We start from the raw sequence: 25336 nt of genomic DNA on the forward strand, positions 1-25336 counted from the left end.
TGAGTTGATGATTAACAACTTCATTTGCTAAAAGGTAACACATTTGAACACATTTTGAAACCGTTTTCAAGCATCTGCACGGTGAAATAAAGGCATGCAGTTTCAACAAAGAGTTCCGCTTCAATAGTTATTCAACCACTTCAACATGAACGTGTTTTCATTTTCATGTGTGTATAAAACAGATTCAGATCAACACAACCGCATTAAATACATTCCAGACTCCACACACGGTCATTCATAAGTGGCTCCTGTGAACATATCATTAACGTGACCATAGCAACCACTTTCCCAAGCCACAGCCTTACAGACCCCTGCTTTTGACCTCATGATGTGATTTCAGGCAGACATTCAGGTCCCAAGAACGTTAGTAATACCTGGACACACACACACGTGCACACACGCGCGCACACACACACACACATACACACACACACACACACGCAGCAGAGGTATAAAGGTAATGGTGTGTGGATCGTGGCACCAGTCTGAAGGAGAGCGACTCCTGTGACACTCCTGCTTCTGACTCGGCCGCTCAGCAAAATGGCTGGAGAACGATCCTATTTTGGATTTGAGTATTTGAGGAATGCAAATGAATCAACCAAGCCCACAGTGTACATCAACAATCCGGCAGATATCTCTGTTATTGTGATTTACTTTGTGGTTGTCCTGGCTGTGGGAGTATGGGTAAGTTGACCAACATTGTACTTATTTGCTTTATTTAATATTTTTTGATGTAATTATTCAGCTTCAGAGTTTAATTCTGAATTTAAGTTATTTCACTTTGACAATATTACTTTGAATTTGAAGGGGGGAAAAAAAAACCTGTTTGAGTGTTTCTTGAGCCAGAAACTAAATGTGCAGGTTTATAAGTAGGCAGAGGCAGAATATGACCTCAGATGTTATGTCAGGAGTGGTTTATTTTTACCTTTACAGCAGGCATTTGGCGGAAATGAGATATAAAAGCACTGGACTGACGTTGTGCAAACACATCATTCTATTCAGCAGCTTGATTGTTAATTATCCAAAAGCACTAGTGCTCTGTGTATTCAAAAAATACACAGAGCACTAATAAAGCTAATTCATTAGCAGAACTGTTATTGTGCTTATTTATTATTGTGAGCTATAAATGTAATGATTCTGTTATCGATTGTATACTCACATTACACGTGAGATGCAGTACGATCCCTTCCCTATCAATGTATGTGTCAGGCACATCGAAAGTAAACTGAAAGCAACTTTAAAATGTAACTTACGACGGTAATTGTATTGCATCAACAATGTAATGGAAATGTTAAAGAAAACAAACATGAATCTCAACACAGATACAGACTTCAAAAAAAGTTTGCAGTTAAAATCATATGGGGGGGGGTTATGTTTTGTACAGATTTATGTGACTTTTCTCCAACCCGTCCTTGCAGGCGATGGTACGCACCAATCGATCCACTGTGGGTGGATTCTTTCTGGCGGGAAGGAGCATGGTGTGGTGGCCGGTGGGTATTATACTAGGAATATATACTAACTGAGATTGTGCTGTTTTACTTTCTCAGTAATGTTCCTGTAATAAGAGGCATTATCACTTTAGGAGGGATGCACTGACTGATAAGTTTTATTGTTTCGCACTAATGCGGTGCATTAAATGTGGGGCTCAAAGTCATAACGGATGTGTTCCTGTAATATCAGGCTTTATTATAGCCACTAGCTGTGCAAATCTTCCCGTACCTATGATGCCGACATGACATGATTCATAAATCAGGTGTGAATTATTTCCAAACTCATTTGAAAATGTAACAAAGAAAAATAAACACATTACTGACAGATTAAACTCTCCACAGATCGGAGCTTCGCTCTTTGCCAGCAACATTGGCAGCGGCCACTTTGTAGGGGTTGCTGGAACGGGCGCAGCTGGAGGAATAGCCATTGGAGGATTTGAATGGAATGTGAGTAATCTTGTGTGTTACACCATTATCACTTCTTACACAAACATATATATAACCTGTGACACACATTCCGTATCATCACTTGCCTCCGTCAGGAGGACTGATGGCCTAAAGATAATCACAATGCTGTGAACACCTTCACACAGGGAGGAAGGAAATGGTTCATTTTATCAAATGTGTTGTTGACTTTTGATCGTGTGTTTCAGGCGTTGCTATGCGTCGTGATCCTAGGATGGCTCTTTGTGCCCATCTACATCAAAGCTGGGGTAAGCACAACACTGGCCACAAATAGCCGCAGGCGCCAACTTATATATACATTTTTACATAGTGCACTACACTGATCAGCAATAACATTATGAACACCAAAGGGTGAAGTGAATAAATCAGATTGTCCTTTACTGGTGACACCTATTAATTAGTGGGATATATTACATGAAAAATTTTATATTTTGTCCTCCAAATGAATAGGTTAGAAGCAGAATAATTGGAACGTGAAGTGGAACATGGTCATGAACAGTCAAGGCCCATTAATGCAAGTATGACGTGAAGGCGGGCTTGTGTGGTCTGAGCCAAAAGATGAGCTGCTGAAAAGTTCAAGTGCATCAAGGATTTTACTGGACTGGATAGTTGGGGTGCCCATGCTGACCCATGAATGCACCAATAATGATCCATTGAATAATGGACTTGAAAAGAGAGGGAGAGATGATGAGTAATAGTCTGCTGGACCGCTTACCTGACATGGATGTCGTGACTCTGTGCGTCGCTTGGGAACAAATGGCATGAAAGACGGGACCTGGCGAGCCAGTGGGGGTCGCGTGGTGCAAGTTAATAGAATGAGGAACACAGCAAACATGTTGAGGCGATAATTCGGTGTCTAAATGCACCAGATCCCAACTAAACTGCACATACGTGGAATTTCCTGTTCAAGCCATTCTATTTGATTAAGGCCACATTGTGTAACTACGAGAATGTCAAAGACATGCTGCTGACATCTTGGTGCCAGATACCATGGCACACCTTCAGACGTCTGGTGACTCAACTGGTATGGGCTGATTTTGTACCAACAAGTCAAACTACACAATATAAGGGAGGTGGTCATGAAGTGTATATCCATTTAATAATGCACAGTATTCATCATTGCCAGTCTTTACAGCTTGTGCAAAACTAATCAAAGTAAACAAATATCTAATTAGATCTGTATGTCTTCACTGCAGGTGGTCACTATGCCCGAGTACCTGAAAAAAAGGTTCGGAGGACAGCGAATCCGCATCTATCTCTCTTTGCTCTCCCTGGTCCTCTATGTCCTCACCAAGATATCAGTAAGTCAGTGACGGAAAAAAGAAGCAACAAAGTACAAACTTGTTCTGCTCCATTGTTTTGTTTTGTTGGTTTTAAGAAACTTAACTGATTTTACTAACACAAATATCTGTACTATTTACCTGTTACTTTATATTGTGCCATTTAAGTGCATTGCATGTTTGAAGTTGTTGGAAAGATAATCTGTTTCTTCAGAATATTCATTCATTTCACCATTTGCAGGACACAGCATTATTTACATTTTTACAATTTTAACTGCTCTGCTCTGCTCGGTCTGCCGTCACAAAGGTTCAACTGGACTCGATTAGAGTGTTTATACTGTTGGTGTTTTTTTATTCCATTTTTACTCTTAAATTAATCGAATTGCATTATTTTGCATTTAAGATGAACTACGTTATTTTAAATCACTGCATGCCTTCCAAACACTTCTAGATCAGTGCACTTCATGCACAGTGAATTTAAAAAGACAAACAGAATTCAAAGGACAGAACAGAGCTGAGCAAACAAGAGAAAGAGACTTTACTACTGAGAAAAGGTCAAACTGAATGTGATCTCTGTGACGGGTTAAATCAGTAACCACATGGCAGTAAATCATCCAGATGCCACTAACAACAGCGCGGCAACACATTACCCTATTTAAAAGAAACGCTGGCTGGCTTTCATGAAATTTGCTTTAAAGGCCGACTTTGCACTTTGTCCTCTTGCCACATCAGTCAAGTACAATTTCAACTGTATCCAAACTGGATGTTATTAAGTTCTTCTTCTTTGTTTTGTTTTTTTCCTTTCCTGTACTCAGGCTGACATGTTCTCGGGTGCCATTTTCATCAACCAAGCCCTCGGGTTGAACATCTATGTTGCTGTCATTATGCTACTACTGATCACCGCACTGTACACAGTCACAGGTGTGTGCATAGGAACCATTTGCTTCCTCTAAATAGAATCTCGAACAGATTGATATTTTCCTCAGAAAGTCTTATCTGCATGAATGGTACCATGATTGCGGTTGTAAAGCCCTTCTCAAGGCTATGTAGAGATGTAGACACACACATACACACACACACACACACATACAAACACTCTGTCCCTGGGGTGAGTTTATCTGTGGTGTGTTATTGTGGTTAATCACCCGTGGACTGAGATAGGGATGCACCGGCCTTCTGTTGCTGTTCTGTAATACTGCATCCACACCTGAAAAACATTTTACAAGATGAACATTACCAAGAGCACTTGCATAACGCCATAAGCATATGTTTTCTTTCTCCTTCAGTGAAGCGTGTTAATGGTCCTGCAGTTTGCGTAATATGAATGAAATGTTTTCAGGTGAATAATATCACATATTGTATCGCAGGTGGACTGGCTGCAGTGATCTATACCGACACCTTACAAACCGCCATCATGATTATAGGATCATTCATTCTTATGGGATTTGGTAAGTGTATTACATTTGTTCTATTTGAAAGTATACGTCTCGTTTGTATTACAACATCGATAAAAAAAAAACTCTCGCACCTCCTCAGCTTTCAATAAAGTTGGGGGCTACGAAAACTTCCAGGAGCAATACATGATGGCCGTCCCTGAAATCACGGGGAACATTGACAAAAAGTGCTACGAACCTCGGGCAGACTCCTTCCATCTTTTCAGAGACGCGATAACAGGGGACCTGCCATGGCCTGGCCTGGTGTTCGGTCTGACCATTCAGGCCATCTGGTACTGGTGCACCGATCAGGTCAGTAAAACACAGGAGCAGAACATCTTTGTGGCAGATCTTACTGTGAAGGGAATTTACTTGTGATGACTGCTGTTGACCAGCAACCAGCATCAAACAAAGTCACGGACAAACGTATTCCATTGATTGATACACTTTTGATCTTGTCAGTTCAATCTGAAAATTCACTCTCGGGGTTAGACCGTAATGTGTGCAGGTACTGAGATGAAACACTGAGTTTTAGCAAACAGTTCATTTAACTGTTCACTTATGGAGACTTTATCCCTGTTCAGACGACACTTCTCAACATAACGCGACCATTTGTTTCAAACTGTGAAGTTATTAGTATTGTGCGCAGAAATGAGGACTTCTAAACAATTTGGGAGTTGAGGTCATGTTCCGACCAGTTAACACCAGAGCAAAAAAGCAGGGAACACCCTGGACAGAAAGACCAACCGCCGCAATTCACATATGTCAATATGCAAGGAGAAGAAAGAGAAATCTCATTGCTGAAACCATGTTATCAAAGCACGTGTGTTTTCATTTTAACAAATGTTTCATGGCACTCTTGACTTTTTTTATTCTTCCCAACTAGGTGATCGTCCAGCGCTGCCTCTCTGCCAAGAACCTGTCTCATGTTAAAGGGGGTTGTATCTTGTGTGGCTACCTGAAGCTGCTGCCCATGTTCCTCATGGTTTTCCCCGGCATGATCAGTAGGATCCTCTATACTAGTAAGCAGATTGCTTTTCTTTCACTTCCCATTCTCCTCGAGCAAATGCCAACTCATGTTGTAGATATTCTCATGTGTCCATAACTAAGAATAAAGATGTCTGGTGAAAAAAAATGTAATGTATAACACGTAAACTTATCTCTGCAACTTCTAGAGGAGGTGGCTTGCGTGGACCCAGACGAATGTCTGAAATACTGTGGCGCAACTGTGGGTTGCAGTAACATCGCTTATCCCAAAATGGTGGTGGATCTTATGCCCAACGGTAGGCATCTAACGACCGTTGTCTCAGGAGCTCTAACTTCAAAATGTAGTTTCCTACTTTAACTTCTTCTGTTCCCTCTCTTTATCTTGTTTATCCCTTTCAGGTCTGCGAGGTCTGATGCTGTCTGTGATGCTTGCCTCTCTGATGAGCTCCCTCACCTCCATCTTCAACAGTGCCAGTACTCTCTTCACTATGGACATCTACACCAAGATGCGGCGTTCTGCCAGTGAGAAGGAGCTCATGATTGCTGGCAGGTAAAATATGCGCTTGTGGTTTCTGTTTGGAATTTCTCACTGACGTGTGATTATTTGATGCAAGGTTGTAGGGGGTCTCTTATATAGGAATATTTCAATACTCAACAACAGACAGCTCAAGTGGTGACAGGGTTCTCTTCGACGTCACCAGGCAACAACAATACTCACCACTGAGTTGACGTGACGAAACAAGGGAGGAGTCGCTGGTCTATTGGCGTTATCAGTGTGACGGTGTGATCGTGTAGCTTTATGGGCTTCAATTTTAAGTTTGTACAATAATAGCAATAAAACAGCAGCAAAACTCAAATAGTCTAAATGGACATTAAAGTTTAATTAAAATTCTGTTCTCATCAGTGGATCAGGTTTCTTGTTTAAAAGAGAATCAAGACTTCAGTTTGTAAAGGGAAAGCATTATGACGCCCGAGTAAAAGTCACACAAATACTCCAAAAATGACAATAATATATACATTTTTTTTTTTTTATGGACCTTCTTGACCCTGCCCAATATACTCTAAAAGCCATCAGAAACCTGTGACCTTATATTGTTTTTCTTTGTGTGTTTCCTTGTGTGCCTGTATAGAGTTTTCATCGTGTTCCTGATTGGTGTGAGCATTGCGTGGATCCCCATCGTGCAATCAGCTCAGAGCGGTCAGCTCTTCGACTATATCCAGTCCATCACCAGTTACCTCGCCCCACCCGTCACGGCCGTCTTCGTTCTTGCCATCTTTTGCAAACGTGTCAATGAAGCTGTGAGTTCCTTCTGTAATTCAAGAGCTTACGGTCAGTAGCTCCTATTCTGTTCAGGATAAACTAATGTTAAAAAGACACTCTGGTACGGCAAAGAACTACTTAGAATTTCAATAATTTTGGCTATTCCAACCTGGCTACAAATGTCTTTTCAGCAGACACATCTGAACTCGTGTTGTGTTCTATTTCCTTCTGTCCTCAGGGTGCATTTTATGGCCTGATGATTGGGCTGGGTATCGGCCTGTCCAGGATGATTACCGAGTTTATCTACGGGACAGGCAGCTGCGTCAACCCCAGCAACTGCCCAACAATCATCTGTGGCGTCCACTATCTCTACTTCTCCATCATCCTCTTTGTTTCTACCTGCCTTCTCATTCTGGGAATCTCCCTCATCACGAAACCCATCGCCGACATACATGTAAGTGACTGCTGAGGGATAAACCTGGAGAAATCGGCAACAGTATTTCCAAAAAGTTGTTTTCAGAAGGCAGTTTTAAATTTAAGGAAAGCATAGCGCCCAACTTATGAGCCCAATTTCACTCATTCAAATCTAAAGTCACACTCTCACATCACACAGGACCTTTTTTTTTTTTCCTTTGGTTTAATGCTGGACTTTCTAATGAGTTGCACTGCGGGCAAAAAAAAAAGGCGGTTGGGAAATATTTTCTGACATGCACAAATTGGAAACTGACAGAAATACAAAGAGAAGTCCAGATAAGTATAATGTACTTGATAATGTTCTTGAGTGCAAACTCTACAAAGTAAAAATCAATTTTTAACTACTGATAGACACAATACATCTTGGGTGTAACTTGATCACTCAGGTTTTTCCCACCAGTGTTTATAACTGTTGCCGTCAACGACTTTGATAGTTTCACTTTGAACTCTGAGTCATCATGAATGATAAAATGAAGAATGGGAGGAAAAGTTAATACAGTCTTCAAATATAGCGAATAAAGTAAAAGGTCTTGACAAAAATTAATAGTCAAGCACTACTTCACTGTCCGTATTTGCAAAATACAGGTTTTGATACAGCCCGCAACACTTTTTGCAACATAGCACATTTCCACCATTTTAATTTATCGACATTATATCAACAACATAAGCAGTTAAGTATGTTTGTTCTGGTAAAATAAAAGCTTTAACTCTGAATTTAATCTTTACACAAAGAAAGCATGCTGGAAAGCCCAGCAACTTCCGCTATTATTTCTTAACAAATAACCACCATGCCATTCCCACTTCATTTATAGTGATGATCTTAAATTTAGGGTGCAGGTTTACTACCTAAAGGCATACAATCACAGGCTGGTACGTATAATTTGTATCCAGGATTTCGATGATTGTGACCAAAGTGCAGAGTCTGAACTTTATGTGTTCTCAAAACCTTTTTTGAAAATTCGTCTGGTGCCATTTCATTTGTTGAGTTCCTCAAGTGACATTCTTTCTTATTGCTACACAATGGCTCCTCCATGTGGCTCCTTTACGGTCATTGCATTAATTTTGTTATTACAGTATTTATACAACTGGATAATATTTCTTTTACTAATATGGGCTGACAGTTATTGAACATGACTCTGAAGAGTGAATTTATTAGCTTTGGACTAATTGTCAAGGCAATCAATCATGTGAATTTCCCTACTTTCAAACCGTTTTTGTAATTAGTTGTATCGACTGTGCTGGAGCCTGAGAAACTCTACAGAGGAGCGAGTGGACCTTGAACAGGACGACTGGGTCGACAACAGTAACTCCAGGGACATGGAAATAGAAGGTAATGAGCTACTATAAAGGAGAACACACACACAGCGAAGACATGACACAAACACTTCCTTGTTTTTTTTTTCCTTGTCCTAGAACCCGAGGAGGAACCTGGCTGCTGCAAGAAGGCGGTGATGTGTTTCTGTGGCCTGGAGACGAAAAAAGCCATCAAGTTGACTCCAGAAGAGGAGGCGGAGCTGCAGAAGAAGCTCACCGACACGACAGAGAAACCTCTGTGGAGGAAAGTTTCCAATCTGAACGCATTGATCCTACTGTGTGTGTGTTTCTTCTGTCATGGCTACTTTGCTTAGGAAAAGAACTCCGGCAGTTTCAACAATGTAATTTAACTTATATTTGAATGACAGGATTTTGTTAGTATAAATTATGACAAAGTTAAAATGCAGCAACTCTGCAATTTCCTCGATAACATCATTTTTATTCTGCATCATTACTCTTGTATGTATTCAAGTTCTGTTTGCACACCCAGTGAACTCAACCATAGCACATGTGCCTTTCGAGCTCCCTGGTGTTCGGAGTACAATCATCATATACAGTATGTGCGTGTTCAAGGGTCAATTGTGTGCTTTTGAGGAGCGAAAGTGAAAGTGAATAGGGCAAACTCAAATAGTTATGGATTTCACTATAAAAAGTAGAAGTGTATGAATAAATACACACAGTATTTATTCTCTCTAACACATTTCAGAAGTCAATACAAGTATATATGGATAATGAAACAGTGCATAGTACAAAATCATATTTATAACGTATTTATAATGGAGTTTCACAGCTATTGAGAAGATTTTTGAATCTGGAGACTTCAACTGAAATTAACTACAAAACAGGTAAAACGTTTACAGTTGATTGTGAGTTTGCACTCTCAAAGTTAAGCTTTATTAGATTCATGAGATGTGCTTTTTTCAGTCTGCTGTAAATTGCTATGAGTAAAGGGGAGATTTTACTCTCCCTGCAAAGTAGTTTATAGGGATTTTAAAGAGTTAAAACCAAATGCACTTATTTTTGGTCTTAGTAATGAATGCAACTCTACCCAACTGCAGCTTTTCCTCTCACCTTACACCGAATTAAGGGCTTGTGGTCTTTCCTGTTTATGTGGCAGTAATTTATGCAATGTAATTCATGCTGATTTAATACTTCATGCCAGGAGGCTGCACTAGAAAGTTGGGAAAATGGAACGCGAAATGCAAGCCACTAAACCGTAACTTGCAGTAGATCACTATCTCTTGAGATTCCACTTCGTGCTACCTCATTCCACTAAAGGTGTACTTTGTCATTATTTTTGCTCAAAGTCACCGTCTCTTCTTTAATCTATGCACCTTACTATGTGTGTTTTTGAATATTAATGAATAAACAAATCAGACTGAAAAAGCATTGTGAGAAAGAAAGACTCTTAATTTCCGCTCATGATTCGGTGTTGCCAACATTATTTCTCTGTACACTGTCCCATGTAGTGTTGTGACTATTATTAGATTATTAGACTACAGTCCAATAGCTATTATCAGATCTATACAGGGATGTGAGCAGTGATAAATCTGTTCAAACGCTTATGTCATAGTGAGAAAGTCCTCAGAGTCCAGCTGAGACCTGGGATTCCTTCTGTATGGAGTTTACGTGTTCTTCCTGTGCACACAAGGGTTGTCTCTGATTACTTTAGTTTCCCCCGGAGTTCATGATTTATATTTTAACAATCCAACTCCAGGAAAATAATAGGACAAAAGAAAAACTCTGTTGAGGGTGACTACAGATTAGAAAAGGAGGTTTTAGATTAATATTTACCAATTTGACTTTTAACGCTTTAACTACAGTGAGTGGTGGTCATGTGAGAATTATGTGTATGACCTAGAAGTTACATAGTAAGTATCTACACAGGTCAAACAAAGTCATGTGAACTGAACACTTGCATAAACTGCCATAAAAACTAGTCTTCTTGTAAAATAAGCATTGTAGCATTGTAAATTCTTCCCTAGACCTCCAACAGCTGAAAATGGCCTTTGTATGTGTTTGAACAATTAGCCAAGTAATGTTTCTGATCATCTGCGTGGTGCGTCAGAGCAACAGGCCAATCAAAGGTCAATAATGAGGCTTGTCTCGCTCCCACCAAGAGATATTTTGTATTATTAGTAGTGACCAAACGGCAGCCGTTGGCCACTTTAACAAACTGTGCCGAGCCGTGACAGGATTGAACTCTGAATCTTTTAAAACTATTGAAGGTGCTGATTGTGATATGTATGAAGGACTGCCATAGTTTGGAGAGAGATGCAACTAGACTCCGTCATCAACTAAATCTCTGTAGGAAAACAATCGATCACAGTGTGACCATGATGGGATGGACACGGTCAGCAGCAATAGTACCAATGCTCAACTGATACCGAGTGGTCCAGGAAATATCCCAATTTTTGTGAGCTTGTCCCAGCTGTAGGCTCAGCGTCCTGTTGTACATGTGTTCTTTGGCTCCTGTCGACCATGAACGTCAGGGTCCCACATACCATGAGGTCAACAGAGTATTTAAGATACTTTGGTGGTCACAAATGGTTGTTTCGGTGTCATTCTGCCATCTGTAACCGACCTGGTCATTGTCTGCTGGCATCAAAAACGTTTTTAACAGAGAGAAATACTGCTCATTACGTATTTTTTCTCTGTAAACTCTTGATGGCTTCTTCTTTATTCTCCATTCTCTTGCTCAGTTTGAACTTCACAAGCTCATTAACAGGTAGTTGAACATGTGTACGTAAAACCGATCATTAAGCGTTTATATATATATATATACATATATATACACTTTTTACCATAAGAATTAAGAGAAATTCCCATGAGTAGAGGCTCTATCATGCTTTTATAATAACTCTGGAGGTGAATCTGCAACGATTAAATAATGAAGCCGTGTGGCCTTGTTGAACGATTTATAATACCAGCAGTGCAGCTGCATGCTTTGTTCCTGAAGTTTGATCCCTTTTATCCATCCCTCGATCTCCAACAGCTGCAAATTGCTTTGTAACTCTTTCAATAATCTGTAGAGTAATGTTTCTGATCCTCCACGTGGCGCGTCAGAGCAACAGACCAATCAAAGGTCAATAATGAGGCTTGTCTTGCTAATTGCCAAGAGATATTTTGGTATTATTTCAACATTTAATGAACAAACGCCATCTGTTGGCCACTTCAACAAACTGAGCTGAGTCATGACAGGATTGAACTCTGAATCCTTTAAAACTATTGAAGGAGCTGATTGTGATATGTACCCAGGTATGGGGATGGGCCATCAAATCAGCACTTGAACCATAACCAGAATTACATCAAAATCACATTATAGGAAATACTATCATAAAAAAAACAAACTATAGAAAGGTTTTCCCATTATTTTATTCATACAGTGAGACTTCCACTTATTATAGATCCATTACACATAAACTGAGATATTTCAAGCTCTTTTGTTTCATTCTTGAGCTACAGCTTATAAGTCATGGAGATTTAGGAAATAAATTGCACCAAATGTTCATAGAATCTGATTTTTCACAAGTCAGATCATTTAATAGTACTTGATCTTATTATTACTTCAGCATTACTTTTGCTCCATATGAATGTAGTGATAAATAACAAAGCAAACTTCAACCATAGTCAAATCAGGTAAAAGACACACAAGGGAAAGAGAGAGAGACACACAGCTGAAGCACCAGCGCCTCAAGCTGGCATAAAGGCATTACTGCATGAGGCAGTTTGACTTTGACTAACTAACTAACTAAATAAATAAAGTAACTTTTCCACTTTACAAAGATTTGTACACGTGTGGGCATTCCTAAGTTAACAAACCTTTAATTTTTAAATTGCTGTATTTGTGTTTTAAATGAGTAACTTGTATTAATGTAACTTTTTTCTGCTGTTTATCCTTCATATTAGAATTAAAACTGCAGTTTGTTTTTTTACTGATATTTCACATTGTATCACAATACACACACACGCACGCACGCACGCACGCACACACACACACACACACACACACACACACACACACACACACACACACACACACACACACACACACACACACACACACACACACACAAACCACACACACTTGGCAACTTGTCCTCCAGATTCTAGACTTTTTAAACATGCCTTTACTCGTGGCTGAAGTCTTTTACAATCCATCTAATGACACCTTGTTGTATTTAATTGACACTGAATTCACCAATGGCAATACAAAAGGACCATTGTTGTATCATTTCACTGACTGTGTTGAATAAAATCAGTCTTAATGTTGGGATTGGATATACAACAATAGAGGTGCAAACTGTAATTCTAAATTAATCGACAATAGGTACCATAAGACATAACCAGAAAATTAATAGAAAATACATAAGTGGATGCACATGAATACCAAAATGCCATATTCTTTAGTAGCCGCTATAAAATTTATTATTTTGTTACTGCCTTTGCTGATAAGGTTTTATATCTCAAACTAATGATAACCTTTTTTTTATTGTTCAGTCAATATGGTGAAAAAGTCACCCGTCATAAAATGACTTTAAACCAATCACAGATTGCAGCTGGGTAGTCATTATATCATATAAAATTGGAAAGATACCAAGTCTCAGCAACCACACATATGTAATTCCTTAAAAATAAACCCAGTTGAGTTTAGACTTTACATTTAAATTGTTAATCACTGTTGTTGTTGTTGCTGTTGTTGTTTTCCTAGTGTGTCATCATCATTTCTGTCAATGATCACATATTTTACATTTTTAAAATGTCTGTTGAGGAATGACCTTTTTAGATTAAAAAATAAAAATAAAAATGCCAGCCTACCTTAAAGTAGAGATTTCATTCATCAGTAGAAACTTTAGCTGCAGTTGGGTGACCAGCAGATTCTCTCCAGAAAGATTTCAAATCGCCTGGAACTCTGCGGGAAAAACAAGGCCATTCATTTCCACGGCCTCCACTTCACACAGTCTCTGACACATTATTACCCCTTTTCAAGAAATACCGCATCGACAGCACCTGACCACGTTACGTTGTCCTTTAAGTAAACAAATGAAATCAAAATTGCCTCGTGTTTCATCCAGTGAAGCTGTAACAGCAAGTTGCTGTAACTAAAGCAATTATTTTTCAACAAGTCAAATAATTGTTTTTTTTTTTGGGGGGGGGGGTTCCACTTAAATAGTCAGTGTCTGTGTGATAATCTTGAAAATGGAAACAAGGTTCTGCCGGAGCTGAAGGTAACTACAACATTACTGGACGGACATGACTATTCTATAATCATTCCTCTATTTCCTGCAGAGGGTCAAGCAAAGTCCGAGAGATGACAAATTAACCAGAGGTACCATAGGCCTATATCTTTAATATCGCCAATACTCACCAAACTTCAGTTTGCTTTCATAACCTACAACTCACTCAGAAAACATTTATGGATGGTTTATATTATGGTTTATGGTTTATATAGTGCTTTATAACATACTAGGATTTCATTGTCTCAAACAAGGACTAATTATAATCACCAAGAGGTCATGGGTCAACAATTACAACTTCTGCTATGGGGAAACATTTTGGATAATTACAGTGTTTACAGTGCCGACATAAAAACTGGAGGGGGTAGGGGGGTTAAGATACTGAATAATTGAGCATTAATCATTAAGACAGTGGACATTTCAGTATATGTGTTTATTATGCACCACTTACAAACTGACACACATTATTTACCACCATTTTTGTACTATAGTGTATAATATGCGGACAAATGTAGTTTAAATATGTTAATGTCAGTCCTAAACCAAATTATATGCACACCCTGCACGGCTCAGTTTTCATAATAAATAATTTTCTCTCCATAATTACAAATTAAAAGCATCATTCAACTGCTCTCACTGGGAGGAAGAGCCACAGAAATAAACATAACAACCGCTTCTATGTCAGAGTTTAGTATGGCTTTATAAATATGCATTCTGTCAATTTAATTACCAAACATGGTCACATGACCAAAAAAGGGTTAAGAACATGGTTTTGAATGGGATAAGATCATTCAGTCACCTGAAATCCTGCCAGATTAAACAACTTGAGAGTTAAAAAAAAAAACTTTTTTGAGGAAGCTCTCTTATAAGAGCAACAACAATGGTTTGTTAAGTTAACATTGCAGCTCTTCCTCATACTTTGACCAGAGCAAGCTTACTGCAGAAAGTCCTTCTAACAGGATCCACTGGGTGTTCAGAGTCACTGTCCTTCACTGCACTGCTTTCCCTCATTTGATGCCCTCATTTATGTAAGCATATCCCTCTTACATTGATTGAAAATTCACATCATGTTTACTCTCCCCTTTGATCTGAGGATTATTTATTGGTCAGCACGAAGGCTTATACACGAAGGCAGATACAGAACTTATTAATATTGTTATGCAACATCGCAGCATGTGCAGATCTGAGGGAACTGAGAATGCTGCCTGTAAGATTATCTGTTGGTGAACGTATAGCAATTCAAATTAAGCATTTAAAAAAAAAATATATATATATATTTTTTTTTTTTACAAGAGTCCAACTCAAGGCAGGAGTGTGTATGTATATATATATATATATATATATATATATATAAACAATAATAAAATACAAGTCTGGCTGCACGTGCTACTCCAAAACCCACAGTCAGCAATGTACAACAATTAATATTTAGGCAGTACTTGTTATTTTGTTTCTCAAGATAGTAATATAAAATGAGACGTGAAATATATGAGGAGTACACAAAGACTGCTGTGTTTCCCATGTACCCAGCCTTGTGTGCGAGTCTGTGCAAATAAAGGATGATTCATAGCTTTTGGTGCTGTCATAACTCAGAGGACTGTTGCCTGTGTGTATATGTGCATGTCTGGTCTGTAGGTGTGTGTGTTTGGATGTAGGGAAGAGGATGGAGGGGGCAGGATTGGTAACGCTCCTCATTGGCTGGGATATTTTCTCTGGCAACGGGAAAACGTGATCCTGCCTGCAGAGGCACTGCAGTGTGTGCTGCAGCGGGAGAGAGTGAACGACAGAGAGAGAGAGAGAGAGAGAGAGAGAGAGAGAGAGAGAAAGGGAGAGAAAGAGAGAGAGAGCAAGAGAGAGGAGGGGTGTGCAGGCCAAATAAGCCTCATGCATAAGGAGAGAGCCAGAAGCACAGAGAGAGAGTGTGTGTGTGTGTGCATGTGCGTGTGTGCATGAAAAGACTGCGCATGTGTGACTGCGAGGTGCACCGACTGGAGCAGACGGAGGAGGAGAAAGAGCAGTAATGAACGGCAGCTGAGTCAAGAGAGATAACAGAAGAGGAGAGGGGGGAAAAGAAGGAGGAAAGAGGTTTACCTGAAGACCAGAAGAGAGAGGCGGGCAGAGAGGCAAGAAAAGGAAAGAAGGAGAGAAGGAACCAGGGGAACATACAAGAAGACGACAGGCTTGCGGTGTTGAGGAAGATCCAAATTCAAGAGAAGAAAAAAGTGGGATGGAGAGAGAGACACCCGAGGGAGACGCTCGGCCACAGCTCAGAGGGGACGGAGTGAGGTTGGGGGAGTAAAGGACAAAAGGTACCGGAGAGGAGAGGCGGAGAGGAGCGGAGGATGCGGAGGACGACGAACGCAGCCTGACACATGATGTATCCACCTTGCAACAGCTTCCTCCATCTTACATCTCCTCCATCTTTTTCCTCCGTGCAGCGCTGCTCCACCCGTCTAGAATAAAGCAGGAGTGGAAGGTCTGAGCAAAGATATACAAGCGCAAAACACAAAGAATCGGAACAGGAGGACGGGACAAGACAAGAGTGCGGGAAGGCAGGTGAGGGTGATGAGATTTGGCGTCTTCTGCGAGTTCATTTTTAAAATCATCATCGTATCATTATACGGTTCACATCTGAGAGGTGTGGCTCGTCATCTATGTTGCTCTCCGCCTGCTCTTTTCAGTCTGTCTTCGTGCGCGTGAGACAGAAACAAGGGGTGCTCTTTTGCTTTGTTATGCTGGGGATTTGCACGGTTGTTGCATCATGACATCCATTTTGCAAACACACACACACACACACACACACACACACACACACAGAGACGCCCACATGGATGTTTGTGTGAATGGCGACGCCACATGTGCTCCCACAGAGACCTACACCTGCACACCTGCTTATCTGCGCAGACCATACGCGGCGAGTGGGAGACTGTGAATGCAGTGTTTCAGATGGTGTGAGAGTTTGGGTGTAGATGGTATCTCGCGGGTTTCCTGTCTTCGGCGGTTGTGACATTTGACAAACCTCTGCATGGACGGGTTGGGGGGTGGGGGGTGTGTGGGGTGAGGTGGGGGATGTGGAAAGAGGAAGGGTGGGTGGGTGGGGGAGAGTGTAATAAGGACAGGACAGGACAGGACAAGAACGGCCTGTTCTGTCGTTGTCAGCAACACTGAGGCGTCTCCATATTGGCCATACATCGGCGCTGCAGTGAGAGAGCGCTCGCCACACCATGCTGCGATTGCATAACTCCAGCTCCCAAACGCACCCCTCCCACATCGCAAGGCAGCGACGCTAAAGCCGCCTCATCTCAACACAGTCCAAATATTTTGGCCCACCTCACTCCTGCCCCACACACACACACACACACACACACACACACACACACACACACACACACACACACACACACACACACACACACACACACACACACACGCACGCGAGTCTAACATCAACATCAATCAACAAGAACGTCCACCTCAAACCTGTGCTGTTACAGCGTCTTTAGAAGCAACAGAATCAGTTGCCTTAATCAATCAAGCAACTATTATCGACGAGATGGAGCACTTGCTGTGCTTTTCTCTCATAAATCTCCCGTGAGTTCTGTGCCAGGAAAAAAGCACTGCTTGTTACTATTGCTTGTATTTTTCTGCCTGCCTGCTCTGCCATGTTGCTGTGGGAGCAACATAGACGAGAACAAAGAGCACTTGGACTGTAATGAATTGCGAGGCAAAATGGCCGATGTCTCCCATGAATGACAGCGGGCTGAATTAATAAAAGCAACACCTTGATATAAACAAACTAAGCACTTTGCGCCCAAGGAGAAACAAAAACATCAAAAAGCCACTTGAGCCATTTAAAGAAAATACGACAGACGGATACAGACACAAAAATTCGATGTGGATCTAAACGTGAGGTGGGAAACATGACAATACATTTGAATTCGGGCATTTCAACAGCATTACCTTGAAATCGACCAACTGTAATACATACACAAAATAACTCAAAGTCATCAACGCAATGACTTTACCGTTTGAAAGAAGCACTACGAAAACAAAATACGAGTGGGACCCGGACATACTGAGCTTATTTCCATTCATCATGTGCTTTTGAAAAGCTTGGATTTGCTATGAAACACATGACAGAAATAAATCTTCTCGAATTTACATCATTTCACTGAATCCCTTCAAATGGAGTCCACAGGGAAAGAGCCACAGCAAGCAAACGTACAGCAAATCTGGGGATTTGCCCTCAGATCACACTAAGGTCATAGCACGTTATGTAATCCAAATAAAGCACAACACTCTGCACAGGTCCAAATAATGATGCAGCAATTCAGTTTGTTTTTTTCTTTCTTTTTGACAGCTGAGCTATGAATGTAGATAGAAATCTCAACATAGCTGACGTGCCTAACATGCTGCTGGCATGTGGCACGGAGACACATACAGCCGGGGCCTCTGTGCATTGTCCGGCCAACGTGAAGATGGACAGAAATGGATGGAGAGATGGAGACAGATATTCAGTGGGAAAATCAGGCAAACACTCTCACACACAAGCAGTCACACCGGGAGAGCGACTGATGCCTGTATGACTCACGCAGAACATGGTGCCCTTCGCTTCCACGGCCAATCTGCACAGGTGGAACCTATCTGGTGTTGATCGTGAAGCCCAGAGTGGAACTGTGTGTGAGAAATACATGAGGAAAACACAGTGTCATGTGACAGGAATGTGTTTGTTTTTATATTTTTCAAGCATGTGCGATCGGTCATAAATTAATCTCTCGTCACACAAACGCATTTGAAAATATTATTTTTTTATAACGATTTGCACCTATCAGTCTGTTATCAGTATGTTTGTGTGGTTGAAGGAATGTTTAGGGTGGTGCCCTGTACGTAATGGGGAGTTGTCTGAGGGTGAGAATGTTCTTGGACTTGTGTGTGTGTGTGTGTGTTCCTAAAATGTGAAAGCAGCTCAGTGTGTGTTGAACGGTACGAGGAATTTGCTGCTGAGGCAGACTCCTCTGACATCTCTGTGGTCAGCTCTGCTCTTCCTCCCATGCTTGTGATGATGAGGTCAAATGCCTGCCATGATTTCATTAGAGTAATAATTCTTCTTCAGGAAGAGCATCCAGAGCTGTACAGACACACACACACACACAAACACAATGTGAGGGGCTGTGGAGAGCTGCAGCAGTTTACACTGTGTTAATATGGTGGCTGGGTGGAAGATGAGCTCCTTACATAACCGGAGAGGGCTCCGTCGATTAGGAGGAGGCTGCGCCAAAGATGACCCATCAGCAGGCAGGCCGCATCAGTTATCAGCTCTTTTCATAGCACTGTCACCAAATTAGAGGGTAATTTTAGCTGCTGCATCCTCCTCCTGGCTCAAAGGCTCCTCATGCAGCTTCACTGCTTTATCAAAATGACATTTGCCATTAGCAGACAGATTTAGGCTGTTTGTTTTCACTGAAAGAGTCTAGACATGTGAGATCTGGGAGATAATTATTTGAGCTCAACTAATTCTGCATGACAAAGACGTGGTGAAGCATGTCAATGAGGCACTGTTTAAAGACATTAACACTATATATTAAGCCATAATAAACATTTGACTTTTGTTGTTTAAGAAGCTCTAAAATTACCACTGGAAAACATTTCTATATTATCTTGAACACGTCCCTGGTTATTAATGGGATTACTCCTTATTTTGAAGTACAAATCTTTATCAGTACTATCCATCCGACTTCTATTCCACTCTTATCCAACTCAGGGTCACAGTGTGTTGGAGCCGATCCCAGCTGGCTATGGAAAAAGGCAGGGTACACCCTGGACAGGATATACAGTCCATCACAGGGCAAACCCACAGGGACAGACAATCACACACACAGTGTGAATGCACACGCGTTCCAACAGATGTCCACATGTGCATATGTGTGTGCATCAACATGCAGCCCATAGCTGTGGTCATTTGTGATTTTGGTTCAAGGTTTCTTTGACTTCCATAATCATTCTGATACATTAGGAGCTCTTTTCCACATAAGCAACTCCCCGAAAGAGTTTTTTGTGAATTTTTTATTAAGAAGTTATGTTTAAAACACATTGCTTTTATGTCATGTTTGGTTTTCATTTAATCACAAAACATTAGTGGCCTGTAACTAAATATTTACTAATACTGTTTCTGGAGTGTTATGCCGATCACGCCTACAGTGATGTACATAACTAGTAAAAGGTTCCCTGAATCAACATGGGATGGACATACCTTTCATTCATTCCCCACTAATTGCTATTGGTAATGGGTTACGACAACAAAAGCATCAAAATATTCAGATATTACCTTGCTTTGCATATAGCCATATATTAATATTTAAACTTTCTTTCAATACATTTAGAAACTAGTATCGCCCCATCCTCGGTCCCGCTTGTATTTGATGTGATTCATTTTGCTCCAGCACTCCTCATAGACATAGTCACAAAGTGCTAAATAATCACCAAATCCAAAACACAGCTCAGACAAGTGCAACACACAGAGAGAAAATAGTGTCCTGAGCACACTTTCAACAAATGACAAAAGATGAATCTGAAAGATAGGAAGACTACCTGCACCAACACATGTAACTGTGTTGGGAGGTTCAGTGTTTGAGGCTTTGTGAACAGCCTGATGATGTCACCTTCATTATTTTTAGGTGTGTTGGCGCAGGGAGACGTCCAAAACATGCAAAGCAGTGACCCTTCAGAACCAGGAACGGACAACATTAACTTAAAGCCATTACTGTTTCCACTACGCATCTGCCTCCAAAACATATTCATGAATGAAGGTGAATAGTACAGAATATCCTATTTTTCCTAGCCAACACCCAGCCTTGTGAGATGTGTATGAAATGTGCGTTCAGAACGAATGACAGAGAAGCTGGGGCTATTTTAGGAGAAGTGTTGCAGCACTGCGGTGCAAGATGGAAACATTTGGTGAGACTGCGATCAAGATTGTGAGATTTTGAGTCGCGCTGACAAATATCTCTGTATCTAGGTGTACAAGTGTGTTAATGGAGAAAGGGTGAACGGGAGAGGTGATTGTCTGCATGCTCAGCTCATATATGGCTCAGTGCATCACGTGAAAGCAATGGGCTAAAGCACTTCCGCCTGTTATGTACATCTTTCTCGTTCGGCGTGATTCTTCAGCAGCAGTTGGGGGCAGGAAACCATGGAGAAGTGCGCAGATAAACTGACCAAAAATAGAAACCAAGACCTATGCTATGCTACTCGCTCTCTCTCTCTCTCTCTCTCTCTCTCTCTCTCTTTCTCTCGCTCATGTAGGTCACCTCCTCTGCTCAGTTAGTTCTTTTTTCCCCTCTAATGAATCATCGCTGTTGACAGCCTTGCAGAGAATGAACGGTGTGTCATACTCCCTCTTCTGCTATTCGGCGGCTATTGTTCCGTTGAAGCTAAACATTTTCAGCCATACACTTGTTCTTCTTTCACAAACCCACACGCAGTATGACACAAACTGCTCAGTGCAGATTGTAACCTGTTCCCACGCGCGTTATCGCAGCTGAACCAACGCAGCACTACGGGCTGACGGGAAGTCGGAAGAACGGCGAAGAGATGGCCACCAAATGTGTCTCAATCACCTGCTCCGATGACACAATGAGGCCAAACCATGGCTTTCTATTTACCTGGTCACTGACATTTACCGTTTTGTAAGGCAGTCTGGTTAGCTTATAGCAACAATATGACATTTAAAGATTTACAGAGGGCTTTAAATGTTTCATGTGGGAGTGAGAGTACAGAGCTCATGAAAATACACGCATACATATCACGGCTGATAGACTCGTATAAAACAGACATTTTTATGTAATTTAGTTTAAACCGATGTGTGGATCTCCAATGTAAACACAGACCAGTAAAACTGTGTCTTACTGTATTATTTTGTTTTTAATATTTAGTGTCTGATACCACTACCCGTACTGATATAATGTAATTTAAGTCACTAAGTCTTTTTCCCCCACAGTTTTTGTTCTGCATTGCGTTGATAAATCCAATTTTTTCTGAGGGCTTTTCGACGTAAACAATCAACTGTTTAAGTCTGTCTCTACTCATGCTGCAAAAAATACCTGCGATGTTTCAAATGTTTTGATTTAACATCGCAGATTGTTAACAAAATATGCCTTGTTGTCTTCTAACTGAGCGCACATGTTTACACCAACAGGTGTCTGTATGCTTCTGCCCTTCGTGTAATTACAAGAATGAGGAATACATTTAAATATGTCTCTGTTGCGTCATTGCTGATTCAGCCGATTAAAGTCACCATGGCAGACACATAAAACCTGAAGACGAAAAGCACAAAAGTGAAATTTGACTTACAGTCAAAGGAATTTCACTGTACGCGGAAGGTGTAGCAGACACCTATAAATAGCTACAAAACAGAAACGTGACTATGTTTTTCAACATGATAACTGATTACTAGAAGCAAACCAATTATTTCCTAAGGTTCAAAGAACCCACCTTCAGTTCTACTGCTCTCATTAATGCTGTAAACTGACATTTATACATATGACAACACTGAAATCAGTCAATTGTTCTCAATACTGCAACAACTAGTTAAATATTATGAATCAGAACGCTGCTGTCCAGATTGTTGCCGTCTGCGTTTTGTCCTTATTATGCTGAAGCACACTGCATATCAACATAATCTTCAGATGTGTGTTGTCTCAAAAGGAAGGTGTGCTTCGCCGTGCTGCAGCCAGTGACAAGACAATAATTATCTCAGACTATGTAGAGACACACCTGAGCTGAGGCCACGATGTAAAAAAAAAAATAAAAAAAAAAATAGGTCAACATTCTTTGTCTCGGTCCTGGCACCCATCCATCACATAAAAACAAAGAATCTGCTCTTCATACTGCCTGATTTCTAATCACTCATACCTAAAGATACAGCACTTTGAGAGAAAATGTAAATATGTTTGTGAAGAAGCAATATGAAACTATCCTCTCATATCCAAGAGATGTGATGAAAAAAAAGATTGTATACCTCTTTTTTTTAATATAATTATTGTATAACTATTCTATGTTTGTCTTTTCTGTTTTTACAGGCTGATGGACCAAAGGATTTCCAAAACATGAGACTATTAAAAAGAGAGACAAGCACAGAGACATCTTCTTAAAGTCTTTCAGCTTGGGAGGAGTGTCCAAGCATTCAAAAGAAAATAGAAAAAAAAAAAAAAAAAAAAACGTCACTCCCACCTCGGAGGATATTAGCAGCCTTTGGAGTCTGAAGGAGTCACTCCACAGCTTTGTGGGGCACGACAGCAGGAGACCTTCCAAGCAAAGAAGAAAAAAAAAAGACCTCCTCCCTACATAAACAAGCCACCATAAGAGTCACAAGAAGTCACCTCCTCAAACTGGATCACAAGCAGGGAGAAAAACTGAAGTTTATTCTCTCTTTCTCACACACTCTAGTCAATGTGTAACACAGGGGCCTCCAAAAACAGGAAGCTAAGTAACAGCCTCGTTTGAGAAAGGGAAGAGTTTCCCTCAAGCAGGGCACAGGATATAGTTTCAGACAATACCTCCTTGGACCTTTTCGGAACTGCCTGTAATTTAAACCCTGTACTCTGTGAATGCTGACATCCACCAAACCTGTACTGTATGTGTATCTGCGTGTGTATATGAGATTATTTATTAGCGTTTTCACTGAGTGAGAGCTTTTCTTTGTGCTGAAGTGCTGAGAGTCCTTGTGTGGGGTTCTACTCCCCTGCAAATATTAATCTGAGACAGCACAGAAACATCAGCATTAAAAAAGAACCTTTAAGTTGTCAACACTGGTCATTTACTATAAGCTGGACTGTAAAATCATCTCTGTATATTTGCTGTGACGGGATAAAAGCTGCAGATTGTGGTGCTCTGGCTGAGTTCTTCTGCCTGTGTCCCCCTCATAAAGACTCAGGCTGACAGTGCAGCTCCTACCAAGGGGAATATCTGACAGAAACATGGGAGCAACCATCCGTCCCCATGTCCCCTCTAATGGCTGACTTTTCAGGAGTTTAACTTTTCCTCCCCCCCCCCTCCCCTCAGCTCAACACCAGGCAAGGGGTGTCCAGCGCTGATAAGAGCCGCAGCCCCTCTCTCGCTTTCCCACTTCGAAAACTGTGCGAATGTCCTGCCTCCGGCGCCAGCAAGTCACCATCCCCATGGACACCGTCAAGATCATCCAGTCGGAGAAGTTCCCCAGAGAGTGCCCCGTGCCCGTCACCCAGCCACGCTATGCTCCGCCCCCGAGGGTGGCTTGGGATGGCGGAGGCGAGGGCGAAATCATCGTCAACCAGGCCTGCAGTGACCTGACTTTAGACATGTCGGGGTCCCCGAGGCCAATGGCGGCGCCCCCGGCCCCCATCCTGCGCAGGGAGCAGAGCTTCCTGGCGCAGCGCAAAACCAGTGCCAACGAAATCTGTTACCACCAGTTCCACTACAAGATGGAAGACGTCATCGTCAACCAGTACGTGCTACGCTCCTCCTCCACCTCCTCGTCCACCTCCTCGTCCTCCTCCTCGGGGCCGGTTATGCCCTGCGAGCCCCTGGACTGCCCCACCTGCGGCCACACCTACAACTTCGCCGGGAAGCGTCCGCGCATCCTCTCCTGTCTGCACTCGGTGTGTGAGGAGTGCCTGCAGATCCTCTACGAGTCCTGTCCTAAATACAAGTTCATCTCCTGCCCCACATGCCGGCGCGAGACAGTGCTGTTCACTGACTATGGGCTGGCTGCTCTGGCCATCAACACCAGCATCTTGAGCCGCTTGCCCTCCGACCCCAACGGGCCCGTGCAGTGGGGCGGGGACGCCGACCGCAGCTGCTACCAGACTGTGCGTCAATACTGCCAGTCAGCCTGCACCTGCCAGATCGCCAACCCCTTGTCCTCCTGCGGCATCATGTAGACAAGGGGGGGTCACTGCAGGCATGACTCGACGCGGCCCCCCACCAACGCCACCACCACTCTTTCTGTCTATAAGCTCGACCCCCTTCTGCCAAGCCCCGCGTCTCTCACACATACAGTAAATAAATCCCTCCATAGATGTTATCTCTATATATTTAATAGCACAGGCGGACGCTGTGTGGGACTAATGGATGCTGGTGGTTCAATAAATAGTAAATAAATGTATTTTATGTATGGACTGGAATCCTATTCACCCTCTCTTGTTTGGTTGGACGTGTTTGTCATTGACATCTCTTTACATGGGAATGCCAGGGGAGGTCTGTCCCCCCCAACCTAGGTGAATAAAGATTAAAATGAAAAAAGTACATCTGTGTGGCACAGTCTTGTCATCCGTTGATGATAAATGGCTTTCAGATTCTTATTTTGATTAGTAAACAACAAAAATAAATAATTGCGAGGTGTCTTTGTTTTTCTGCAGTC

At 41.6% G+C, this 25336-nt stretch overlaps 2 protein-coding genes across 2 annotated transcripts; both read left to right on the forward strand.

The window, feature by feature from the left end:
• Nucleotides 1-618: 618 nt before the first annotated feature.
• Nucleotides 619-9018, forward strand: slc5a1 (solute carrier family 5 member 1; the record flags this gene model as incomplete). The annotated part of the gene is made up of 15 exons (XM_080509729.1): nt 619-684; nt 1419-1490; nt 1833-1937; nt 2144-2203; nt 3152-3256; nt 4051-4156; nt 4603-4683; nt 4772-4980; nt 5555-5690; nt 5844-5951; nt 6055-6205; nt 6786-6954; nt 7155-7370; nt 8615-8720; nt 8804-9018. The coding sequence occupies exons 2-15, from the start codon at nt 1422-1424 to the stop codon at nt 9016-9018; spliced, it is 1836 nt and encodes a 611-aa protein (XP_080365855.1). The 5' UTR covers nt 619-684; nt 1419-1421.
• Nucleotides 9019-24080: 15062 nt separating this feature from the next.
• Nucleotides 24081-24857, forward strand: rnf208 (ring finger protein 208; the record flags this gene model as incomplete). Its single annotated transcript, XM_080510463.1, has 1 exon — nt 24081-24857. The coding sequence occupies one exon, from the start codon at nt 24081-24083 to the stop codon at nt 24855-24857; it is 777 nt and encodes a 258-aa protein (XP_080366589.1).
• Between the last annotated feature and the right edge of the window lie 479 nt (nt 24858-25336).

The sequence above is a fragment of the Blennius ocellaris genome, assembly GCF_963422515.1.
Source record: "Blennius ocellaris genome assembly, chromosome: 15".
Taxonomy (NCBI): domain Eukaryota; kingdom Metazoa; phylum Chordata; class Actinopteri; order Blenniiformes; family Blenniidae; genus Blennius; species Blennius ocellaris.